A 26,478-nucleotide genomic window follows, 5' to 3' on the forward strand; every position below is an offset into this window, starting at 1 on the left:
CACACAGCAGGTTTGGGAGATAGGACAAGGATGAGCTTAGTAGCTCTGCCCTTATGAAGACCATTAGTCATTGACTTCTCTCACCCCTTTCTAGTGCAGGGACACAGGAGTGACTTGGGCTACTGAAACTGGAAGATTGCAGTTTCAGCCACAGAGCAATGTAAGATGACAGGGAGGGTTTCCTTGGCCTTTTTTCCAGTTCACCATCTGCACCAAGCCCAGCTGTTCAAGTTTGGTGCAGGTGAGAGTTTTGATGCTCTCTGATTTTGTTTATTTTACCAAAGACTGTGTGTGGGGCCAATTCTCCATGGAGAGTGACCCTTTAAGAAAAAATGTGAGTTTCTACAGAGGTGCCAGAAAATATTTCTACTCTGATTTCACATTTGTGCCCAGAACAAAGATTTCAGTTAAAACAGAAATTCAGGTTTTCTTCAGATGTTCTAAAACTGCTTACGTATTTTAATAATGTAGAGAAACTGGTGTTCTCATGTGTATTATCTACTATAAAGAATATTGTCAAGCAGATACCATATATCCTGCCATCTGCTGATGTTAATTAGGGAATGTTTACATAAAATGATAACTACCAAAATAATTAGCTAAATACACTCAATAATGTGATGCCTAAAACCTGCCAAGAAGAACATGTACTAATTCCTATCCACCTCCATTGTTACCTTAAGAACAGCTCTCTCCATAGCAACTGAAAACTTTTCAAGGCAGCAATAAACTAATCCTCTCCAGCTTCCAGAGCACCATCAAGGAATTTTAAAAACATCAGACTTTCCTGCAACTAAATACTTTTGGGGATTCAAAAGGCTACAAAGCTAGAGATACACAATCATTCATTTTTTTCTGCTGAAGGTAAGAACACGGTGTTAGAAATGGTTGTGTCCCTATAACTGTGATGCTTTTAAATGCTAACTTATTTCTAAATGTTAACTTAAAGCTAAAATAAATTTTGAAACTTCAAAACCTTTCAGAGTGTGCTATACCATGCTAACTTTTATCTGAATGCATTCCAAGTTATAACTCAGCAAAAGTTTTTAGTTTACTCTACTTTAGCAATCTGTTAGCACGGCATTTTAAAAGGGGAAATCAGATCTGTATAATTTTACAGTGAAAAGAAGCAGATGTTGCATGTGGCTATTTAACATACGCACATATATTTCCAAAGGTCTGCTCCTCAGTAAAGGGAAAACTCCTTAGTGGAAAACAAAAGTTAAACTCCTTTACAACTGGCATGCTCCTATATCAAGATGGATTACAGTAAGGACAGATCCTACAGTACGTTAGGAAAGATTTGGCTCGGATAGTTTGCTTTTACTGTTTGGAACACTATCTTTGCATCTAGGATTATTCAAAATGAGAACTAGTTACTTTGGGGACATTTCTACATTTTTCAAGTTGTATGAATTACATAATTATGGCAATTTTGCAGCTCTTTCCTCTGACCATAAAGCATAATTAATTTCCTGTTAAAATGTTTTGGGTTTGTTTTCCCGCCCGCTTTATAGCTAATGTTAATTAATGAAGATGAAAACCACTGTAAGTCATTGCTTGGCATCAGTACTACTGAACTTTTATATCAGAATTCCTGCACAATGCTTTATTTGCTCTTCATATACAAGTACATCTACTAGCCCTTGGGAATCTGTTTCCTAATGGAGTAAAAGAGAAAGCAATTATATTTGTTCCTGTACTTACTAAAGGAGATTATGATCAAATATAGTAACATAACAGGAAAATGAAAAATGTGTATTATACTCAAAACTTTTAATGAGAAGGAAGGGCAGTCCGATTTAACCACTTATCAGTAATTCTACAGAATTTTTAAGGCCACTGTCATCTTTGTTTCCTGCTGTTTCAGGCTGTAAAGTCCCTACAAACTCCCTGTTGTTCAGAAACAGCTTGTCACTGCAAATCAGCTTAGCCAACCAATTAATAAATCCTTTCAAACATATTGCAGTCACTCTAATTAAATGGTTTTTGTTTTTCTTTACCATACAAATTCCTCAGGGTTCAACTTTAAGCTGTGAACTACGAACTACCGTTCAACTCTCAACAGGGACACGCACTTACAGGAAGAAGAGAAAATGTGTTTTCTGACCAAGCATCCAGCTTTTTGGATGGCATGTTCAGCTTTCATATTTGGTGTGGTCACTGCAGAAGCACAGCCTGGGAAAGAGCACAAGCAGAAAAGCAGCTACGCTCCCAGCCAAGGCTATCTGACGGAAGTTTTACGCATTCTCTCAGCTGACAACTACACTGAGCTCCACAAGAATCACTCAAGAAAACTGATCAAAATGCTACTGGAGAGAGCTGAATGTCCACAGTGGATTTATGGGATGCAGGAGGATTGTAATCTGGTTAGTGTATCAATTAATGAAGGGTACATTTAAAAGATGAGTTCAGTGAGTTCTGAAATCATGTATTTGGGTGAAACCATCCTAATGCATATCACGGGCACACACGACATTCATTTTTTCAGAAAAAAAATGAACAGCTACAATTGTTTAATTGCTAATGATTTATATTGCTATTTATATTTATATTACAAATATATTATATTGGGGCCACCCAATACTTCAAGTACACCTTAAAAACTTAATCAATTTATCTTTCACTTATTGCCAGATATTTCAGATATTTATTGTCAGACTAAGGTTTTTCTCTTTACTTCATCCTACAGTTATATCATTAGCTTGAATTTGAAACATGAAAAGAAATTTCCATTGTAGTTAGAGATGGAGGGGCAGAAATAGGAATGGTTTTGTAAAAGTCACCATTCTGGTTGTTGTTTTGCAAAACTCAGACCCAGCCCATGGTTTGTTCAGATCCATATGCCATTTCTCCCAAGTCTGCAAGGTTTAGGGGTGGTTTTGGAAAAATGGTTCTGGTCAAGGGAGATCAAGAGCAGATAAATGACTCTGCAAATCCAGAATCTGGGACTGGAAGAATTCCAGGGTATTCAAATGTTTAGAATCACAGCTCCATGCGGGGGCTCAATCCGCTAGTACATTCAGACTACTGACTGGGCTATTTCTTCCCACTGGTTTGACCATGGAAGGAAAAGGGGAATAGGATGCCAGATTCAGGTAGGAGGGAGACTATGCTGTGGTCAAGGGCCCAGATGGAAGGAAATGTAGATTTGGAAGATGCTCCAAGTTTGGATTGGGACCCCAAAAAAGTTGATGGATTTTGGCTCCAATTAATATTAATCCATCTTGTTCTAGGTCTGGTTTACCTCTAACAGCAGGGAATTACACAGACAGTCATGTGGCTTCATGTCAGAATCAAGAAGCAGCAGGTGGTAAAGGCTAATGATGGGGAAAGCAGACGTTTACTGTGAAAGTAAAATGCTCCCTGTACTCAACAGGACCAATGTATTGGTGAGGAGATTTCAGTCCTCTGTTGTAGAGCACCTACTCATTTAAATAGCCATAGTAACAAATGCTGACATTTTTCATAACTGCCACAGTGTGAATGATCATTGGTAAATAATGTAGGGCTCCATGCTTTCCTACAGGGGTTATTCCTGTATAGAGGAGTGGGAACTTCCTAGGAATTCTTCCATTATGGGCCAAGGTTTTCCTTGTGTTTGTGACCTATTTATAGAAAGTGCAGGGATGATGGCAAAGGAGAGATTTTCTGAACCCTTTTCACGGTTTTTGCTGGGCTAGCCTGGGCAAATAGCAAGGTCCATGCAGTACAGTGGCTTTTTTATAAGTTTGAAATCCTGCAAGATGAGCTAACAAGCACCCAAAATGGAGGAAAACTCATGACAGCAATTGTTCTTGAAACATCTGCAGTCTTTAGAATCAGAAATTAGCCCTCCTCCTTGGCATTGGAGCTAACTTCCCAAACAGTGGGGGTAGGGAAGCCCCAGATCCCTCCTCCCCACCAACAAAACCAAAAAAATGGATCAATCAGACTCACATGTCTCTTCTGAATCTTGGATCCCAGTCATCACAAACCATTGCTTTTTCAGACTGTTTAATTTGCAAACAAGACTCCATCCTGCATTTAAATCATTGCCCTGAAGTTCTATATCTTTATTAGACCCTTTCTTTTTCTTTACTAATTGACCCTCCAAATCCACGGCAATGTGCTTGATGCTCCTTAAGCAGTATCTGGCATTACTCTATCTCCCAAGTGCACAAAAATGGCATGCCGCCTTCTGTATTGATGAAATCCTTACTAATAATCATTACAAAACAGGGAGTTCAGTAAAAAAACATGCTGCTCCCATATTCAGAAAGGGACTTGTTTGTTTTAGAAAATAAGCATTCTGAAAGTAAGGTCATTCAAGTGTTTGTGACTCTAACATGTTGATAACAGCAAAATAACTTGTGATGAATCAATCTATATTCCCCTGACACCTTCTTTAAGTACTCCCAGTGGAGGATCCCACATGTTCTCCAATAACAGCAACTCTTTCAGTGCACCTGCTGCCCTCCCAGTAGCAATTTCCTTTTCAAATTTCTTGCTTGCCTGCACCAACAACCTTAGTGACTTCAAGTTATCCTTACTAGACCTTGGGGTGTAATTATAGAAATCTCTGAAAAGCCTCCACCCCATACAGTATGTGTGTCTTATCGCCTACTGGGTAAATTTTAAAGGATAGACTTGCTTAACATGAGGCCTTTAGGGAAATGAGCTAGAAGAATTAAATGTATTCCTCCTAGTCCAAAACAATAATACACAAAGACAGTCATGTTAATACATGTCATCAGTACAGAAGAAGGTATGCCTTCTTTGTACACTTGAGAGATAGAGTAATGCCAGATGCTGCTTAAGGAGCATCAAGCACATGGCCATGGATTCTGAGGGTCAGTTAGTAAAGGCTAGTATTGTAGATGTTGATAGCCATGTTAGATAGGACACAGGGGCTAGATCCTAATCTAATTTACTCACCACTGTGAATGGTTAATTTGGCTATTGGCACCCACAGTGCATAACCTTTTCTAACATTCCTCTTGGTGTGGATTTAGGTTGGGAATATTTCTATTAAAATGTGTCAACTCACTCACTTGCTTATAGTTGAGGGAGCATATGAAACCTGAACTCCATAATCTGCATTTGATTCAAGTTTTTTGGGGATAAACATTCAAGATACACCAGTACACAATGTCTGTAGCCATAAACATAGTTTAACCCAGTAAACGAGGTTTTCTGGCTGCTTTGAATCATTGGAATGGGGCAAAATAGCTGAAGTGTGTTGGTGAATCTTGCCTACTGACTATGATTTAGGTGCTTCTACCTTACAGTCATAGGTACTGGAACTAGGGGTACTGCTGCACCTCCTGGCTTGAAGTGGTTTCCATTATTTTCAGGATTTAATGGCTCTCAGCACTCCTACTATGAAAATTGTTCCAGCACCCCTCTTTATAGTCCTTGTGATCTGCCATGATAGTGGAGATCAACTCAAGTGCTCAAGCTACTCTTGGATTTAAAAAGGAGGGAGCTATCAGCATCCTTCCAATGGGACCAACTGATATGGCCTACAAATCACAACAGGGACAGGATGTTTTCAGGAAGGGGCTTTCTGTTCTGGAACTTGCTCACCCATTTACCCTAGTCTGAGAGCACTTGCTGGTTTTCTAGGCACACTCTAAAACCTATCTGCTCATCAAGCCTTTTGCCTGAGGTGATATTGGAAGGGGTCTGAGTGTGAGGAGAGATGGTACCTTATTGGCATTGAGCTATTTTGTTTTTAAAAATTATACCTGCCCTTGGGGGGGGGGAATTCACCCCTGTGTAGAGAGCAGCACAGACCCATGCATGACTTCTGTCTCTCTTGAGTCCCGTTCTGATGACTTAATTGATGCATAGGCTTTGTGCTGACCAAATTTGCTGATAGCACAATTAATAAATATAAATAAATACAGCTCTAAAGATACAGGGCCCAATTCTGCTCTGTTAGCTTGTAAATGTGGAGTAACTCTAGTGTTTCCTTTGATTGGGATATGATCTAGATCAGTGGTTCTCAAAGCCGGTCCACCGCTTGTTCAGGGAAAGCCCCTGGCGGGCCGGACCAGTTTCTTTACCTGCTGCATCCTCAGGTTCGACCGATCGTGGCTCCCACTGGCCGCAGTTCACAGCTCCAGGCCAATGGGGGCTGCAGGAAGGGCGGCCAGCATGTCCCTTGGCCCGCGCCGCTTCCCACAGCCCCCATTGGCTTGGAGCCGCGAACCGTGGCTAGTGGGAGCCGTAATCAGCTGAACCTGCAGTCGCGGCAAATAAACAAACCGGTCCAGCCCACCAGGGACTTTCCCTGAACAAGCAGCGGAGCGGCTTTGAGAACCATTGATCTAGATGACTTCTTGCGGCTCCTTCCAGCACTACTTTTCTGTGCTTTGTATGATTCTATCACTTACACTGGGATTTTTCAACCTATGGGTCATGACCCAAAGTTGGGTCACCAGAATGTTTCAAAGGGTCATGTGGCAGCTCCTGTGGCTCTGGTTCCATGGGGCTTGCTAGGCTCAGTGCCCAGCTCCAGGCATTGTGACCTCTGGGGTTGCAGTGCCACCCAGGTTTATTCCTACTGCCCTTCCATCATGATGATAGGGGAACTGACCAGGGCCAATTTGAGTGAGTGAAACAGGTCGCAACACTACTCAGACAGATTTGGCCCAGCTGGCTCCTCATCAGGGGCTGCAGTGCCACAGGATGAAACGTCTGGAGTGGGGAGCCAAGCTGAGCCCAGCCAGCCCCACAGGGCTTAGCCTCTTCCAGGCCTTCCCACTACCACCCCACACAGCCTATTTACTAGGTTGCAACAGGCCATCACCCACCTCTCCACAACCCTCTGGAGCAGGACCCAATCCCCACCCTTGGCCTATTTATTGGGTCGTGACAGGCCATCAATGTTTACAAATGGATCCTGACACCAAAAAAGGTTGAGAACCACTGCCTCACACTGATATAACTCAGGTCCAAATTTGGCTTTTTCTGGCCTTCATTCTGCAAACCCACACAAGTGCAAGTGGAGGCCTGGCAGCAGTTAAGGTAAGGTTAAGCACGAGCTGTAGTCCTCTGCACTGAAGGCCACAATTAATGCCTAGTGATGTCAATGGGGGTCTTTACATGGACTACAACAGTCTTTGGATCAGGCCCTGAGTGGGAGTAAGTCTCAAATCCTTTGGGCATCTGCACCCTTGCTCACAAGCGGGCATGGTTTATGAAAGGCAGCACAGAGAGTGATTTGTCAGCCATGCAGCAGCCCTCATTACTGCAAGATTGGATTTCCATGTGCTTTCCCTGCTGTCCCTATTGCTCATCACATTTTACCTTATACACACCCCATTCTGCATCTGTGCAGCCTCAAGACCAGCCTCTTAGACATAAAGTTGAATTCTCCTACTCTGTTCTCTAATCCTATTTTGAGTAGATTACTAGTGACATATAATTTGAAACTAATTTTCATTTGTTTTAATTATTCGCAGTGCCTTGAACCAGATGCTTTGTTATTAATAGCCGGCGGAGATTTTGAAGACCATCTCAGTGAAGAAGTATTCCAGAGAATTTCCCTCATTCTTCTCTACTATATTATTCATCAAAGAGACATCTGTTCTTCAGAGCTCAGCCTGAGTAACAAGGATTATAAATTTTACCTACACAGCATGCTCAGTTTAAGGCGTGATGAAGACTGCTATTATTTCTCAAGGAATGAAACTGAAGACATTTTGGCTGCAATAAGGCAACATTTTAAAACTCCTGAAAGCCAGGTAAACACATACCCCCAACACTCCAAAACACTTACCACAGATCTAAAGGCTAAAACCTAGTTCTGCCATGAAATTGCAGTCAAATAATGTGGTCCCTAGAGGACCATACCCGCTTGGGACAAATTAGAGCAGCCCCTTGGCTGATCTAGCCTGCACTGGAGCTGGGGCTGGAGAATAGAATCAAGTTTCTGTAACCAGTTCCCTGCTGGTCCTTCACTGTACTACATCCTTGAGATACTGGATGTAGCAGGGAATCTGCCCAAAGATGTGGCTGTTCCTTTGACATGCCAGATACATCCGAAGCTAATCTACCTGCCATAGTCAGTTCCTCCAGCAGAAAGAGTCATCCAAAGAAGACTAAACTTACATTTGGAGTGGCAAATAATGTATTCATTATATTTAGCTGTAAACAGCCTTTTAAAATCAGGAAATACACAGCAGGTATAACTCACCTAGTATTTATTGCTATTTATTTATGTCAGTGCCTAGGGACCAACCAAGAATAGGGCTCCATTGTGCCAGGCGCTGTACAAACAAAGAATGATAGACAGTCCCTGCCCCAAAAAGTTTACAATCTAAATAATCTATTCTCCTTACAATGTAGAGTAATCAAAACCACTTACCAGATTTTCAAGGTTAGAGAGTTGTCATAATATATATTGACCTGTTGTGAAAAGTTCATCAGCCCTTTGGATGCTACACAACTCTGTCCTAGTCTGGTCCTGACTCTCTAATTCTTCTTTTCTTTTCCGTCTCACTGCTCTTTAATTTACACTGCACAGTGGTAGCAGCACTCAAGGCAAATGGAAGATTGCTAGAAGTCACTAAGTATGCAGCATAAAACAGAAAGTCTGCCATTTCCTCTTTCTCTTCGTGTGCTTTGCGTAATCTTTTCCCGTCATAAATTATTCATTGACTAGTACAGTTAGTTCTAAGTCTCACTGAAAGTGCAGATTTTCAGGAACTCAGAGAGTATCTCGGCAGCTATAAAGAGGCATCGGTGGGTATTTGGCATGTCAACACGGAGTAACAATCCATACAGCGCCTTTCGGTGCGGTCTATTTGTTTACGCTGGCAGTGCACTCAGTATGTCTGTTTAGTGTCTGTGATTTCATCGTTCACAGAGAGGAGACTGGGGAGACTCTTTGTCAAAGGTAGTGAAATCATTATAGCCTGTCTAATGCTTTGAATCACGACATCTGTGGCTAGGAGAAAGGGTAGGTGATCCAGGGGAAGAAAACCATTTTGGTCAGTTTTTAAATGTTATGATTGTATAAAACTTGTTTCCTTCTCACCATAGCAACTAATATATTCAATTTGGTAGGAAAGAAAAGTCTTCAGCTTGTACGGAGATATATTGGCAGTGAATTTGACATTAGAAATACTTGCTTTTCTTCATGGTGCACAGTGGGGTCCTGGTTCAGGATTGGGGCTCCTAAGTGCTATGAAGATACAAATAAAGAAGAAGAAGAAGAAGAAGAATTAATAAATAAATAATTAACCAGCTAGCCACGGCAGGGGTCACATGTGGATGTGTCTATGGCAGCTGTTTATGTAAAATGGACAAGCCACTCAGAATGGGGCACTTATGAGGCAGCAACACATTTAAGGCAAAATGAAAATCTGGCCTTAAAGGTCTCTCATTCACAGCTGGACATGAAGACCTGAGGTTCATGCACAGAAATGCTCGCACATTTGCAGAACTATGTTTGTGCACACCTCTACTGCAATGACACATGCAATTACTGGGATATTTTGATGGCTAAGTACACCTTTACTCATGCACCTGTGATAGGTACATGTGCAGCTGAACTAAATGGACATGGAGACATAGGCACACAAGTGGGCATCCACTCATTGGAAATCAATTTCTTAAAATTGATTTCATATTTTTTCTTCTTTTTCTTCTTCATATTACATTAACTTGGCAGCCCCAGGCCAAAATCAGGGCCTCACTGTGCAAAGCACTATACACATGTACTGTGAGAAACAGTCTCTGCCCCAAAGAGGCTGCAGTGTAACTAGATAAGAGAGACACAATGTCAGAGAAAGTGAATGTTATCACCCCGTTCTATAGATGGGGAGCGGAAACACGAAGGTATTAGGGGAATTGCCCAAGGCTATACCTGAAAGCTGTGGGAGAGCTGGGAATTAAGTCTAGATCTACAGTGTTGCAGTCCAGTGCCTTAACCACAACATCCACTTCTCTTCTGCCACTTTTGGGGATTGTACTGGCCACACTCTAGGCAGAAAAATCTTGGAGAAAAAAATTAAGCAGAAATGGCATGAAAACAACAATAAATAAAAATAACTTGAAGTAGCTAATTGAATGTGGTGTTTTTAACTGCTGCCTCAAGTTTTTCCCTCCTTCCCAAACTGGCTTCCTCCCCATTACATGACTGAAACGGATCTCATGATGGTCTCTAACCACCGCTTCATAGCATAGCATAATCTCAGGTCCTGTATTCCATTCTCATTCTCCTTGAGTCTCTTCTACTTTTCACACTGTTGATTATACACTCTGTCCTAACAACCCATCCACCCTGGGCTTCTGCAATACTGTGTTCTCTTGCTTCTTTTCCTGCCTATCTGATGATTGACAGAACAAGGAGTAATGATCTAAAGTTGCAGTGGGGGAGGTTTAGGTTGGATATTAGGAAAAACTTTTTCACTAGGAGGGTGGTGAAGCACTGGAATGGGTTACCTAGGGAGGTGGTGGAATCTCCTTCCTTAGAGTTTTTAAGGTCAGGCTTGACAAAGCCCTGGCTGGGATGATTTAGTTGGGGATTGGTCCTGCTTTGAGCAGGGGGGTTGGACTAGATGACCTCCTGAGGTCCCTTCCAACCCTGATATTCTATGATTCTATGATTTACACTCATGACCAAGAACCGCTTAACTGAATTTTTATTCTGTTTGCAGTGTGTTGATGTAAGCGTTCTGGAGAAAGAAGCTGCCATATTGGACAGTGACGGTGCTGATGAAAATACACTTCCTCGCCTGGCTGCTACAATCATTACTCTGGCTCTCCAAGGAGTCTGCCTCGGGAGAGCAAGTTTACCCACCCCAGAATTCTTTATAAAATATATTTTCAGTTCTCTAAACAGCACTAATGAACTCCAAGTAACAGGTAGGGCTGTATATTTCAGGTTTGCCTTTTGTGTCAGTACATTTTAGGTACTTCTTAAATCAGGGTTTAAATCACTGTTTCACCTTTTGTATTTGATAGGTAGAACTCTTATAAATGTAAGAAGAAGGCTGGGAGACATGTCCTTCTTTATTTTCAAAATCATTTTGGGCCTTATAAAATAAATAATAATAATCAGATATAAGGTGACCTTAAAAAGAAAAGGAGTACTCATGGCACCTTAGAGACTAACAAATTTATTTGAGCAAAAGCTTTCGTGAGCTACAGCTCACTTCATAGCTCACGAAAGCTTATGCTCAAATAAATTTGTTAGTCTCTAAGGTGCCCCAAGTACTCCTTTTCTTTTTGCAGATACAGACTAACACGGCTGCTACTCAGAAAGGTGACCTCAGTTTGCCTAGGACAGCCATTTCTGGAGATTGTATCTGGTAGATGTAGATTGGGACACAGTGGGCTTCTCAGGGCAGATTAAGTTTGTTCACCCTGTCTTGACTGGATGTTTTCTGATCTTTACTCATAGCTCCTTTATGTATTATTTTTCCCTACCCACTTTCTGACATCACCAACCTCCAGTGAGAATGGGACACGTAAAGTCCATTTGGTACAGAAATTCCACTTCAGTTCTAAAAGATCTTTTGCCAGATGCAACTAAACTTAACTACAAATAAGTAGGCCCAAGATTTTTTTAACAGGGCCTAAAATGAAGTAATCTAAACAAGTAGCCTCGTTTTCAACAGTGTTGAGCATCTATCTCCCATTATCTTCACTGGGGAGCTGCAGGATGCTCAGCACCTTTGAAAATCAAACCACTTATTTAAGTGCCTACCAGGCCTTTAAGAACGTAACTTTAGGCACCTACTTTTCCTTGTCTGTGGTTCATTGACTAATGGTAGCTCTTTACAAGGATCACAAAGTCCTTGAAAACATTAATTAATCTGTGTGATGCACCAGTGAGCTAAGTAAGTATTAATATCCCTATGATGTGTCTATTGAGTCACGAGGGGCGAAGTGATCCCAGCTACGGTAACACAAAAAACAAGCTGCGTGCATAAAAGAATTCAAGCATCTTAACTCTTAGGCCTGTTCTCTAATTCGTAGATCACACTCACTCCCATTAACCATGGTTATGTAACAAACACTTTCCCTTAAAAAATGTCAGTGTAGAACTCATAAAATAATTGGTTCATGACAATGAACAGAGCCAGTTAGAATGCAGAGAGGCACTGCACTATTTAAGTAGCTATCAAGAGTGAAATCCAGATCGGGGCCACTGAAGTCAATGGCAAAACTCCCGTTGACTTCAATGGAGTCAAAATTTCACCCACAGAATCCAGAGGATATTTTTAACCAGACTGGAACAGTGCCAGCATATTTTAAACCTAAACTCATTGGCATTCCTCTTTTAAATGTATTTACATTTCAAATATAAACTGGAAAAAAGGGCTAGAATTGGCAGCATATAGGGAAAAATGAAAATAAAGCTGATTACAGTGACAACTTTTAGACAGAAGCTTTAGCTGACTTCAAAAGTATTTTTGCTCAAGAGATGGGAAGTAAATAGAAATCTTGGCATACATTTTTCTTTAAGAAAAAGGTCAACATTTCTTTTTTCAAGCACTGATGGGGATAATTGTTCTAAATAACAATGAAAGTGAGAAAACAAAGTATTGCCATCATGTAGAAACATTCTTAACACCTGTTTGGTAGCTAAATACCCTATCTGAAATTAATTGGTGGGCTCAGCCCAGTTCTTAATGGACAAGTCTCCATTTCACAAAAATCACCACAATGACCCCAATACTGCAAGTTATTCCATGTAGGCCCATGGCATCCATCCACATAAATAACTTGCAGGATCGTGGCCACTATTTATCAGTACCTTGCTGATGATTTCGGCAGAGCTATGAAAGATTACATGGCCACAAAGGGTGAACTGCCTTCCTATCTCCTAGAGGTGTCAAGACGAAAACATTAATGTGGCAGTGTGGAGAAGTAACTGCTTTCTGTATAGATGACTTCATACCCTACAGCTGTCAAGATGGGATCTTCACATTTACTAGAGAAAAAGGTTATTAAAAAAGTATTGTTAAATAAATCCTCAGTGCTGATTTTCAATCAATATTACAGCACTGGGGAAGTCCAGAAGATTGGAAGAAAGTTAATGTTGTGCCAATTTTTTTTAAGTGTAAATGGAATGACCCAGGTAATTATAGGCCTGTCAGCAAGACCTGGGGAAGATAATGGAGCGGCTAATATGGGACTCGATAAAAAATTAAAGGAGTGTGATGTAATTAATGCATATTAGCATAGGTTTATGAAAAATAGATCCTGTCAAAAAAAATAGATCCTGTCAACTTGATATCTTTTTTGATGAGATTACAAGTTTGGTTGATAAAATACTAAGAGTTCTGTAAGGTGTTTTGAGTTAGTACCAAAAACATTTTTTATTAAAAAATTAATTTACACGAGGCAATATTTTAATTGGACCAACTTCTGTTGGTCAGAGACCAACTTTCAAGCTTACACAGAGCTCTTCTTCAGGGCTGGGAACCATACGCAGAGTGTCACAGCTAAATACAAGGTGGAACAGATTGTTTAGCATAACGTATTTCAAGGGACCGTTCAAGGTGAAGTTGCCCTTTAACACCCCTCCAGCCATAGGGTGGAAAGAAAGGGAGGGGGGAAAAGGCAGCTCAGGGGAGAAGGGCTACAAAAATAAACGAGCCTCTCCAAGCTCATCATGAGAAGCAAGCTCCCCAAAGACCGGGAGATACCAACTTAAAGCTGCACCAGACCCTGCCAGAATTATAGATGCAAAATCTGTAGACATATTTCCACTGCCATGATGATCAACACCCCCAGCAACACACTTTCAAGATCCATGGCTCCTACACATGCCTATCATCTAGTGCACTAAATGCCCCAATAACAACTATTTGGTCAAACCAGACAATCATTATGCTTTTGAATGAACTCACACAGGAAAATGATAAAAGACAAAAACTCTATCTCACCTATGGGTGAACACTTTTCACAAAACATTCACTCTATATCTGACCTCTCAGTCCTCCCTCTCGAAGGAAATCTGCATAAACCTTCAAATGATGAGCCTGGGAGTGTCAATTCACAACTCTGCTAGTCACTAAAAATCATGGAGTAAATAGAGTCACTGGATTTATGGCTTATTACAACAGTCTATAACCACTAACAGCCCCTCTGCCCTGCCTCCCATGCTGCCTCCCACTTTCCTCCTTCTTGACAGACCTTCACTTTGAATGGTCCCTTGAAATACATGGTAACTGCTTACGCTAAACAATCTGTTCCACCTTGTATTAGGTGCAACACTCTGAGTACTTTTCCCAAATCTGAAGAAGAGCTCCGTGTAAGCTTGACAGGTTGTCCCTCTCACCAACAGAAGTTGGTCCAATCAGAGATATTACCTCACTTACCTTGTCTTTCTAATATCCTGGGACCAACATGACTGCAACAATAATGCATGCATAAAATTAACATGGCACACAACAAATGAATTAAAAACTGGCTAACTGACAGATGTCAAAATGTAATTGTAAATGAGGAATCATCATCAAGCAGGTGTGTTTCCAATGGGGGCCCAGAGGGACTGATTCTTGGCACTACACTATTTAACATTTTTATCAATGACCTGGAAGAAACCACAAAATTGTCACTGACAAAGACTGCAAATGACACAAAAATTGAGATAGTGGTAAAAGTCACTTGTTCAGAGCAATCTGGGCACAAGCAAACAATATGTGTTTTAATATGGCTAAATAAATGTAAATGTATATATCTGGGAACAAAGAATGTATGCCCTACTTACAGAATGGTGGACTCTATCCCAAAAGCAGTGACTCTGAAAAAGATTTGAGCTGAATACAAACTCCCAATGTGATGCTGTGTCCAAAGGGGCTAATGCAACCCTTGTATATATAAACAGGGGAATCTTGAATAGGAGCAGAGATATTATATTATCTCTGTAATTGGCACTGGTGCGACCACTACTGGAAAACTGTGTCCAGTTCTGGTACCACAATTCAAGAAGGACATTGATCAATTGAAGAGGATTCAGAGAAGAGCTACAAGAATAATTAAAGGGTTGAAAAATATGCCTCACAGTGATAGACTCAAAGAGTTCAATCTATTTAGTTTAACAAAGAGAAGGTTAAGGGGTGACTTGATTGCAGTCTAAAAGTATCTACAATGGGAACAAATATTTGATAATGGGCTCTTCAGTCTGGCATAGGAAGGTACAATTGGAACAATTCAGCAAGCGTTGTGTTAGACTCTCCATCACTGACAATTTTGAAATAAGATTGTGTGTTTTTCTAAAAGATACACTCTAGGAATTTTGGAGGAAAGTTCTATGGCCTGTGTTATTCAGAAGCTCCAACTAGATGATCACAATGGTCCCTTCTGGCCTTGGAATCTATGAATATGCTATATTTTGACATTTTGAACTATTGTTGTTTCATCTTTCTCTTTAATTTGTATTTATAATGAGGTAACACCACATTTTCTAATAAATTCCTAGAAATAGACCAACTCCTAAGAATGCTGAGGGATGGAAGGACCTGCAACACAAATGGACAAATGTACAGTCACAAAGAAAGATGTCATGGCATGACACTCAGAGATGTTGGATATTTAAATATTCCACTCACATCGAGACAAAAGAATGGGGAATATATAAGTGGTTATCATGAAGATAATGAAAACACTGCTGATTGGGATCAGGTTAATTTTTTTTTTTTTTACTCTCTTGAGTGGATAAAAGATGTACAACTGGCTTTCATTTAGTGTTCATTTTATGATATGAAGATGACACAACTGCCTTCTGATTCAGTGCCATCCTGACAGTTATTTAGCTGAGTGATTTTATTTTTTTATTTTGAATTCATAGCCCATCAGTATAATTATTTTCATTCTGGTGGACTTCAAAAGAGAGTAATGCCAATCAGCCAACTAGATGTTTAAAGCAAATGTGGCCCCAAAATAACTTTTAAATGAAGGTCATAGGCCAGTAGTGATGCCAGGAGTACAAGGAATATAATTCCCCTGGGCAGAAGGCCAATTTACAAAACTGAGCGCTTTTTAGAACTTTTTTGAACTTGAACTTCCAAGACTGTCCTTGAATCAAAGGCTATGCATGCAGGGGAGTTATTCCAGGCATGGCAGTCAAGCTGAGAGCCAAAGTATTTTTGTGTAGCCTTTGAAAGGTTATAAAGATACATTTGGAGAGAAGAGATTTGCCATCCTTTTCTGATATCTAGCTTCTATTTTTCATTCCATTTCTCTTCTTACTAACTATTTACATTTTCCTTGACAGATCATTCCTTTAGAAGAATTTGTATTTAAATGTTATTGCTAATTTTATCTTCTGTTTTCCACATGTCCCTAAGATAGCCATTGTGTTCCATTAGTAACAGATGCTGTTACATGTAAGAAATGGACTGGTTTCTTGCTTGCTTCTGCCAGTTCAATTAAGGGCTGTAATTTAGTTTTTTCAGATATTAGCTTCATATTTTGATATATAATGCCAGAAAAGTAGGCAGTCTTTTTAAAAATCATCTTTGTCTTCAATGATTTTTAAAGTGCATATAAAACTTAAGTAAATAGTAAACTGAACTAATAAGAGCTATAACATTTAGTCACATAAAACTATATAACTCATGTCTATATGTTAATGTCTGACTTCTCATTAAAGAAATCTGTGTGAGGGGAAAGGAAAGTCATGCATCTATCTGGTGTTTCATAAGAGAAAATGTAAGCTCTATTTATACTTTTCTGTATTATTCCCCTCAAAGACAATATAGATTTCTTTGATTAATAACAAGGGCCCTTATCTTTTCCTCCTCATGTTAAAAGGCACACAGGGGCCAGGGTTTATGGTAGAAGATGCAAAGTAGTCACCTACATTCATTTGGAAGGGATATAAACCCTTGTGCTTCAGGGCATAAGCCAACTTCTAATCAATGGGAGTTAATAACAGATTTCCCCATAGACAGGTTACGCCAGAACAGCCTGCTGCAAGGTTTCTTGCACCTTCCTCTGAAGCAGCTGGTGCTGGCCACTGTCAGAGTCACAGAACTAAACTAGATAGACCTCTGTTCACAATAGGGCAGTTCCTGTATTCTCCTGCTGGCAGGGCCACCTGTGCTCCTAGAAGACAAGGGTCCTCAGGACTCATTGGTGGATTGATAGTCCTTTATTCACTCAAACTGTCACTAAAGTCCAAAGAGAGTTTTGCCTCGGTAAGGGATGAGCAAGGACAGAAGGGTTTCTTCCATTATTGATATTACTGAAGAATAACTAGAACCTTCTTTCATTTACATGGTAATTTCTTCCTAAAAGAAGCCAAATAGTTTTATAAGTTTAACTTATAAATTTTAATTAATAAAACTTATATATAGGGATCATTTCACCATTAGTGATATGCAGCCACCTTTGGGGTGAAAAGCATAAGCATTTAATAGTGCACAGCAATGGGGACAAGAAATGAAGAAATGAACCTTTACCCTCTTCAATTCAGGGTGTATGTATGTAGTTAGAATGCAACTCCTTGAGCTGGAATGTTGCCAAGATACTGGAATTATCAACAATGTTCTTATGAAAAGTATCATGGGAACTTTAATAAGTACAAATGATCAGGACCTCCATTTAATGTCTCATCTGGTCAATGGTGCTGTTCCCCTAACATTATACTGGGGGACTGGTTCAGTTCTTCTGCAAAATAAAGAGTGACATCAACTAAGTAACATTTCTGCAGCATCTAATTCCCTCCCTGCCACATACACACACAAAGTACTGACTCAGACAGCAGTATGGAAATCCATGTTGTACCCGAACTGATCCTTATTACTGTCATGTAATGAATGAGCATTAGAATGCAAAATCTTTAGTCATTGTATTAAACCATACCCCTAAAAATAAATCTTAATACCAAAACTAGATTATCTCACCAATACTCGATGGAGATAAAAACAACAGGGCGTTTTCTAAAAGTAGGAGTAAACTCTATGCAATGCTTAATATACTTATGTAATGGTTCAACTAGTAAAACTTTATCACTTTAATTAGCTCTGTGTGTTATGAAGGGCACAGCTATGCAGCACAAATACAGACTTCATTGCAATACTACCGCAAACTCTGGCTGCTAACTTCCTAACTTTGTCCCAAACACGCAAGTAGAAAGCCATGATGTAATGGATGTGGTTTAATTAGGTTGCAATTTTATTCACGTAACCTATCTGAAAGTACCCAGCTATAAATCATACAGTGGGCAGGTCTTCATTCCTGCCTCACTTGTTTCTACCTATCTGGGAGAGCTGCCATCAGCTCACTCCCTTCCCAATTTGTTTCAGACTGTTGTTGCGATCCTGCTGCCCTTCCCTCGTTTGAGAGTAAAGGAAGGGTGGGGAAAAAGGGAGGGCTATCTCCCTACTGTACCAGATGTTAGGAGCCCAGGCCCTTTTTCCAGCTTCTAAGTAAGGCTTTATAACTTCCATTAGCCCTGTATGTTAAGAAGGACACACACACACAGCACAAATATAGACCTCACTGCAAATATCTGGCCTGCTAACTTCCTAACTTCTACTGACTCTTAAAGAGTCAGCACGTGCCCTCTTTGAATACTCAGTAGCAGTGAATGCCAGCTGCTGTTAATAGTTTTAGCACTAAAAAGTCTTGATTGAGAAATATGCTATACACATATTTAGATATGATAATGGACCAGACCCTCAGGTGATGTAAACTGGCTTCAGTGAAAACTACACTGACTCACAGCAGCTGAGGATCTGGCCCATTGAAATGTGGAAGTGAAGATGATGTATAAGGTTTTCATCAATAAACAAAAACTTCACTATCTTTCATTTTAAAAGATTTCACCAGGACAGCACAAATGGAAAATGTGACTTTTCTTTGGGATCCACTTTTCATTTTCTTTAAAGTTCATGATTCCATGTCATTTAAAAAGTCCTGCAAATCCGCATTTAACCTGAGCATCAGACTCCGTTAATCGTATCTATATTTAGTAACCACATATTCTTTCCCACATAGGCTTGCTTCTCTGCCAGTGAGCTTGTGAAGATATTTTTACAAAACAGTCCTTCGTCCATTTCTAAGGAGCATTTCAAGCAAATCAGCCCGGCGATCATTCAGCAACTACTGAGCTGTTCTTGTCAGCTTACAGAATCCAAGCAAACAAAGCTGCCACCAACAACTCTGGAAAGTGAGTTATGTTGCCATTGTACAGTATTGCATTGTGCTAATTCAGGTGAAGGGTTGCAGGAGTTTAGCTTTCTGGAGCCTTTGTATTCATTAGTAACTAAAAAACAAAACACCCAGATGTTTATACACTAAAGAATTTCACAGTGTGCATGCTGCACAGTACTATACAATGAGAAGTTCTGGGATGCAGCTCCCAGTAACTATTTTTGTCTCTTATCAAAAGAACTCTCATTTGGGCTGATTTTTCTTCCTCCTTAGATGCTTGTCAAAGATACAGACAGTAGGCATAATGGCTATGGTGCCATGGGAGGCCCTCCCAGTAGTAGAGACGGGGGCCTACTTTGCCCCTCTGTTTCTCCAGTTTTACACTGGTATAACTTTATTGGTTTCAGCTGGTATGCTGAGGCATAAAACTGGAGTAATGCAATGATGAATCAGGCCTTGGTGCTGTAACATCTGTTATTTTACACCATGATGTGCTGAATTAGTTGTGTTAAGATGCTCTCCAGAAAGTAAATGTGTATGAAAGGTGCCGATTTTCACTCTGTGAAATTTTCACAGCAAAAGTAAAGGTTTTTGTGAGATGTTGTTGTGAAAATAAAAAATAGCAGCTTTTCAGGCTCATCTACTGTCCTGTGCCCAGCAAAAATGAGCACCAGGCTTTGTACACCTTAGCCTGTAGAAAGAAATCAGTTACAAAAATTTCTCAGGGCACATATCAATCCACTCAGTGCCTACGTCTATTGTATTGTGCCTTACTCATCTGGTAAGCTCCACTGGGGGCTAATAAATGTTCCCCATGCATCCTGCCAGCCAGTCATCTGTCTGGGATAGACTGAACTACAATTGTTAGTCAAGATGGTCAAGGATGTAACCCCATCCTGTGGGTGTCCCTAAAGCTCTCATTGCCAGAAACTGGGGCTGGATGACAGGGGATAGTTCGCTCTATAATGGCCCTATTCTGTTCATTCCCTCGAAACATCTGGCACTGGCTGCTGTCGGAAGACAGGATACCAGGCTAGATGGACCGCTGGTCTGACCCACTATGGCCATTCTTAGGTTCTTAAACTGGATTAATTAGGCTGCTGATGGGAATGGACTGAACCACAGTTCCACATTGTACATTTGTACTGTCAGTGTGCATTGATTAAACAACATGGTAGCTCATTGGCTGGAAGGAGGTTTGTGGACATCCCACTACTACTCAAAGGAGACAGGAACCTACAAAGTAGCAAGAGGTACTGAGACTCCCCAAAAAGAGTTATTTATTTTCTTCAAGCCCCTGTTACTGTAGTGTCTCACACTCTTTCAAGTATTCATCCTCAAAACATCTCCATGAGATAGTGAAGTACTACCATCCACATTTTACAGCTGGGATACCAAAGCACAAAGAGGCTACCTGACTTGCTATGGCCACACAGGAAGTCTTTCACACAGCTGGGAATTGAACAAGAGTCTTTTACAACTTAGGAGAGCATCCGAACCACCAGACCATCCTTCCTCCTCTAATGGAGATCTCTTTGGAGTGAAAGAGACCATGTGTGAGAGATGAAGGCCTTTATGACCACATAGGTCTCTTTGCATGATTAAGGCCTACATTTGGGGAGTCTCCCAAAAGAGAAGACAGGCAAATGACCTGATGTAAGATAAAAGTAGCCTAATGACCTGAACCTAGGACTGGGAGTTTCATTCCCAGATTTTTCTGTTAGTTGCTGGTTGGTCTTGGTAAGTCACTGAGACCTAAGTTTTCAAAAGTGTCTGCTAATGTAGTGTTTGGATGTTTAACTGGCGTTACATAGGATCTGAGGTACTGAGCACTCACAGCTCCTGATGCGTGAAAAAAAAACATGATGCACCAAAAATTAGTGGACACCTTTGAATAGTTTGTCTTTAATTTCTTTGCATCTGTTCCCCATCTTGTGACTTACCTACCTCAGAAGGGTGAAAGGTGTGGTATGAATTAGTTAGTTCATTTTGTACAGCAGCTTGAAAATGTAAGCACAAACATGTGAGTAACCTCCCAATCACTCTGTTGAATTCGGAAAAAGAGGCTATCACTCCTGATTGTATCCTAAAGGAAGTGTGTCCATACTACACAACAAATACAATTTGGAACAGTAGGCATGGTGTGTTTACAGGAGGCCTATGACCTGTCTACTAAGAGAATATTCATCTCTTTAAGGCATGAAATCCAGTGGATTGGGCTTTTTACCTTCAGGTCCTTGGTCAATTAATGTTTTGCAGACCTTGAACCCCCTCTTCCCTCTGTTATGCTGCCTGTCCCTTATATATAGCAAGAAAATGTGGTACAGCTCAAGAATTTCCCTCCTGTTTATTCACACAGCTCAGAATAGAGGGCCTCAAGTAATTAGACACTGAATTGTTAAAGCTGGACTTGGTTTTATTTTGATTCCTTTTCCTCAGAGTATGGCTACAGCACTGTTGCAGTTTTACTTATTACTATTGGATCCATGTTTGGTACAATCCTCATTTTCTTCAGCTCCTGTCAAGAAATCTACACACTCATTTTACAGCTGTTTGTGGGTTTAGCTGTTGGGACCCTCTCTGGAGATGCACTGCTACATCTTATTCCACAGGTAACATGCCTGTTTGTATTTTCAAAATGAAGTATTTCTATATATATAAAGAAATGCGTACCTAGTGAAGCTGCATTCCTTTGATTCTCCCACAACACGGATTGACAGGAGCTCAGGTGCTCTCATCTTTAAAAAATAAAGCTGTCCATGAGATCTGAGAACCAGAGGGCCAACACTCTAGTTACACTAGGGGCTGTGTAAAATCAGAAAGAGATTTCAGGTTGGGAAATAAAGAAGCAGAAGCCAAAGAATGATGAATGCTGAAGGAACACAGGTACTGTTTTAATACATAGGTACTGTACTTAGTAATTAAAAGAAATGGGGGGGGGGTTCCTCAGAAAATATATGATAAACAGGTAAGATAGGTCTAGCTCTAGGTTTGTGTGGGACTCTGTGTGAAGCCAATGGATAAGGTCTCAGGCATGCTTCAGTAACACACTCAGCTGGGCTAGGGAACAATCAGGAGCAGGATGGTAGATAGTTGGCTTGTGGTCACTTGTCAGTGGCAGGTGCCAGTGACTTTTTTCAGCTGGTGGAGTCAGGGAGGCTGTACTGCCATGCCTCCCTCCTCCCATCCCGGGGTTGTTGGAATGGAGTTCTGTAGCACAGAACTCATAGAAAACACAGGGCCTTATGCAAGCTGCACACTCCAGATATGCTTAAGGCAGGTCATGTAAGGAAAACTGATCCAGGAGAATGCTGTTCAAAGTTTTCCATGAGCATCAGCAGCCCCAGCCCCAAGTTGTTCTAAAGTTCCAGGGGCTTTCAGAGACATATGGCCCTGCTGTTATGAACTGTACTAAAAACACCTCAGTGGTAGGATTTTCCTTTAAATTTACAACATATATTTTACATACATGACAATGTAAAAGAAAAGACAAGCCTTTGATTAGTTATTCATTTGGTTTTGCTGCTTTTTCTCTGCATTGTACAACTCGAAATAAGTAACTGAAGGGTTCTAACAAAAGGGGGTTTAACAATTTCATTTACTTGGTAAGTTGGACAAAACACACTTCTGATGCTTCTCCATCTTGAAATGTTCATTCTGGTTTAAGAGATAGTAAAAGTTCTTTGAGGTAGTCCATATAACTAAAAATGGGAAAGACAATCAAAACCAGTAATATTTCTGGAACTAGAGCTGGGAGAAATTTTCAAAAGCACCAAAGGGATTTAGGAGCACCAGGTCTCATTGAAAATCAGTAGAATTTGTGCTCCTAAATCCCATGTGTGCTTCTGAAATTCTCCCCCTCAACTTTTAAAGTGCTGTGTCCAGTGTATATCTCTTTTAAAGTGCCAACTTTCAAATGAAATCAGAACAGTTCCAAGGAAGGTTATTATGTTCTTTCCCAGCATAGAAACTGGAGCAAAGACCATGAGCAGAAGGGTTAATTGATTATTTTCTGTATGAATTTGACTTTCGAAGATGATCTGAATAACTTTTTAAACTGTAAAAGTCTAAACAAAATATACAAAGGAAAATCCTCTTGTCAATACAATTAAATCTGCCTCTAGAAATAATATTACTTTTACTGGCAAGAGATGACAGAAGCATAATGGAGGCCATTAATAATGAATTTCATTAATCTATACTGGTTTTCCAGCACAGCAACTTAAAATACAATTAAAGTCTTGAGAGTGGTAATTAAAGGAAAGTTGAGGGATAAAGCTATTAGAGCTTACTCTAGCAAAAGTCAAAACAATGTTTCCCCTTTTATTTCACCTCTTTATCTAGATTCTTGGTTTACATAAGCATGAAGCTCAGGAGACGGAACACATCTATGAGGGGAAAGAATATGTTTGGAAAATGTTGGGAATGATTGGAGGAATTCATGGATTTTTTCTGATAGAAAAATGTTTCTTTCTTTTGGTATCACCAAGTGATCAGGTAGAACTTTCTTTTTACCCCTTTTAAAATCCTTTTTGTTTTTGAGATTATAAACTGCACAGTAAATTTTTTAAAGTTTTTGGAAAAATAATTGCCTTGTTTACAAGTGAAATGAAGCATAAACTGCCTCTTCCCAAATTGCTCCCATCAGACTGATTTTGCTTTGTACATACCATTTTGTTTTGGTGCATACGTTTGATGTGTTTAACTGTAAAAAGGCCAGTTATTTTAATTATTGTATTCTATAAGCAAACTTCCGTGGCTAGCATGAGAACATGCAAAAAGCATGTCTCTCTATGAAAGAGTAATGAGAATTTCTTTACCTAAGCACTGTTTGAAGAGCTCGAAGACTCACATGTTATCCAAGGCTTTTTTAAATGACACTTTAAAGAATTATACTTTAAAATTTACCAAATTGCTTGTAATTTTCTACCCCAAAGGATTTTGAAAATTAGTATAAATGTTGAGCTCCGTAGACTCATGCATTATACTGGTACTGCCTCCTTGTTGGCTGCTATGCTCTCAGTAATTCTATTATTTTATCTCAGTGCTCTTTGTGTTTGAAAATGTCATTAGGTACCAGGATATAATGTAGCACAAAATGTGACGCTTCATTAAGTCTCTGAGTATGGGCATTTGCAGCTGCTGTTTTACAAAGGATGCTTAATCACAGGCCTAATGTAGATATCTGGGTCCCAATCCTGTATTCTTCATGCACCCAAAATACCTACTACCTTTGAGGAATACAGGATTGAGCCATACAAATTATGTAAAATGAATGGAATGTGACTATTTTGCTACTATGCCAGTATGTGGGTTTGCTTTTAAGATGTTAAGAGCAAAGCTGAAATCTATTATATAAAGAATAGTTAATAAAGAGAAAGGGACTTTATAATTTTTTTATAAGTCTTTAATAAACCCATTCAGTTGAGGGCCATCTGAACACTAAACATTAAGTAATTTGTTTATCTCAGCTTGTAACTCTAAACTTCAGCTTTAAAAAAATAATTTCCTATAATACCCTCTGGTTCTCACATATTTTTCTGGTTCAGTTTGCAGTTTTCGGAGCTGAAAAGGCATTAGCAAATGTTTATCACAGCTAGCATTTTTTTTCAATTGTTTTTATTCTCAAGTCAACAACTTTCATTGGTCAAATAAAAGCTAAATCTGAACATGAAACTGACAGAAGCTGCACCTGTTTTCATCTGGCTTCAGAACTAATTGCAAAGCATCTTCATCCAGCAGGGCCTTTCATTAGTTAATGGGCACTTGGGGCATTCCCATGATCTTCCAGTGGAATCTGAATTAAATGACCACTCAGGCAGAGGCAAATCTACTTCAACCATACAGTTGGTAGGTTACTGATATGAAATGCTTTACTGACTTGATTTCCTTCTTTCTCTGTGTCTCAAAAAATAAACCCAATTAACTTCATAACCGAATAGTATTTTATTGATTTTTAATTTTTGTGTTTATTGATTTTTTCCTTACTCCATGACCTCAAAAAAGAATGTATTGTCAGAAATCTGTACGTTTGTTAGACCACAATAAGTATTTTCAGACATAATTTATTCACAAATATTTACAAAGCCAATCTATCGATATATCTCAGGTTGATGTAATAAACTCCCTTATATGTCATTTGCCCAGTAGATTTTTAAAACATCTGCTGTCTTCCTGGTTTTCCAATGTAAATCACATCTCAAAGGAGCCAGATCCTTCAGGCCTTATGCCAGCAATACTCCCTTCAATCTTCAAGTTGGAGTAAGGACTGCAAGATAGTGTCCAAAGAGATTACATTACACGTATAATCAGTTACCAGCTGAAAACTTGGACTACATGCAGTCATTTTTCCATTAACATGAATAATATGTAAACAAAACCAGATGGGCTGAAAATAGTGCTTTCCTGTTAGAAATTGTGTAGGTTCCCATTTGATCTATGGAGAGTGCCCAAGCAAGATGTTTGTTTGATAGATACACACACACATACTCAACTGCTTAAATTGATAGGTTTTAACATTTTTGCAAGCACAGTTTGTTCTTCATATTATATGTAGTTTCAGGATATGCTAATTGTAGTCTTGTTATTTTAGTCAGAGAATCTCAAACTTTCCCATATTATGGTCCACATCTTAATGAAGAGATGGTTATCAACAAGAGCCATATGAACCACTATTGGTTCACAGAACACAGTTTGGGAACTGCTGACTGAATGCCTGTAAGCCGACCAGTGAAGATAATTTACTAAATTTTGACCAGTATGGTCACTTCCTGTTTCTTCATTAAGTAATTAATCATTCCTTTCAGCTGGCAAACTGCAAGATCATCCTAAAGTTACACATTGATCATATGAACTAATGTGGCTTGGTTTGGATGAGAGCTCCCAATTTTTTCAGGATCATATGGGTAACAATGAGACAAAACACTGGCTGACTATGGGGAGATATTAAAAAGACTGGGACTTTTCAGCTTGAAAAAGAGATGACTAAGGGGGAGATATGATCAAGGTCTATAAATCATGAATGGTCTGGATAAGGGAGTGTTATTTACCCTTGGGGTCAAATCCTCTGTCTAGACAAAGTCTAACAAAGCAAAGGAGACACCATGCCACAGTGAAGGAGACATACATCACTTCTCTCTAATCATTTTATCTCCCCTTTTATTGTTTTTTGGAAGGGGTCAGGATGCTATAGCAGTGACTGTGAATGCTGATGAAATAAAGCTTGCTGTGCTACAATTCTGATATAATTAATGAATTGGATACGAGGGAGTTTTCTATTTGCATCTCAAACAGCCCGATTGGCACATTTTGAGGGATAGAAGGGGGAAATGGGAAGGAAAGAAGTATGTGAGGAAGGGCTGGAAGAGG

General features: G+C 39.8%; 1 protein-coding gene across 5 annotated transcripts in view; it reads left to right on the top strand.

The window, feature by feature from the left end:
- Positions 1-654: 654 nt before the first annotated feature.
- The window catches only part of SLC39A12 (solute carrier family 39 member 12), a 37,148-nt gene continuing 11,324 nt past the window's right edge, over positions 655-26,478 (top strand). For 2 of the 5 annotated variants that reach the window (XM_074943401.1, XM_074943402.1), the window contains exons 1-9: positions 655-864; positions 2,020-2,369; positions 7,452-7,733; positions 10,653-10,860; positions 15,431-15,633; positions 18,955-19,126; positions 21,550-21,722; positions 23,455-23,607; positions 24,850-24,960. In XM_074943401.1, the coding sequence (XP_074799502.1) occupies positions 2,097-2,369; positions 7,452-7,733; positions 10,653-10,860; positions 15,431-15,633; positions 18,955-19,126; positions 21,550-21,722; positions 23,455-23,607; positions 24,850-24,960 (1,575 nt within the window). In that variant the 5' untranslated portion in view covers positions 655-864; positions 2,020-2,096. The remainder of the gene's footprint in view (positions 865-2,019; positions 2,370-7,451; positions 7,734-10,652; positions 10,861-15,430; positions 15,634-18,954; positions 19,127-21,549; positions 21,723-23,454; positions 23,608-24,849; positions 24,961-26,478) is intronic. The other 3 variants (XM_074943404.1, XM_074943405.1, XM_074943403.1) reach the window with 2 other exon arrangements.

The sequence above is a fragment of the Natator depressus genome, chromosome 2 (genome assembly GCF_965152275.1).
Source record: "Natator depressus isolate rNatDep1 chromosome 2, rNatDep2.hap1, whole genome shotgun sequence".
NCBI lineage: Eukaryota > Metazoa > Chordata > Testudines > Cheloniidae > Natator > Natator depressus.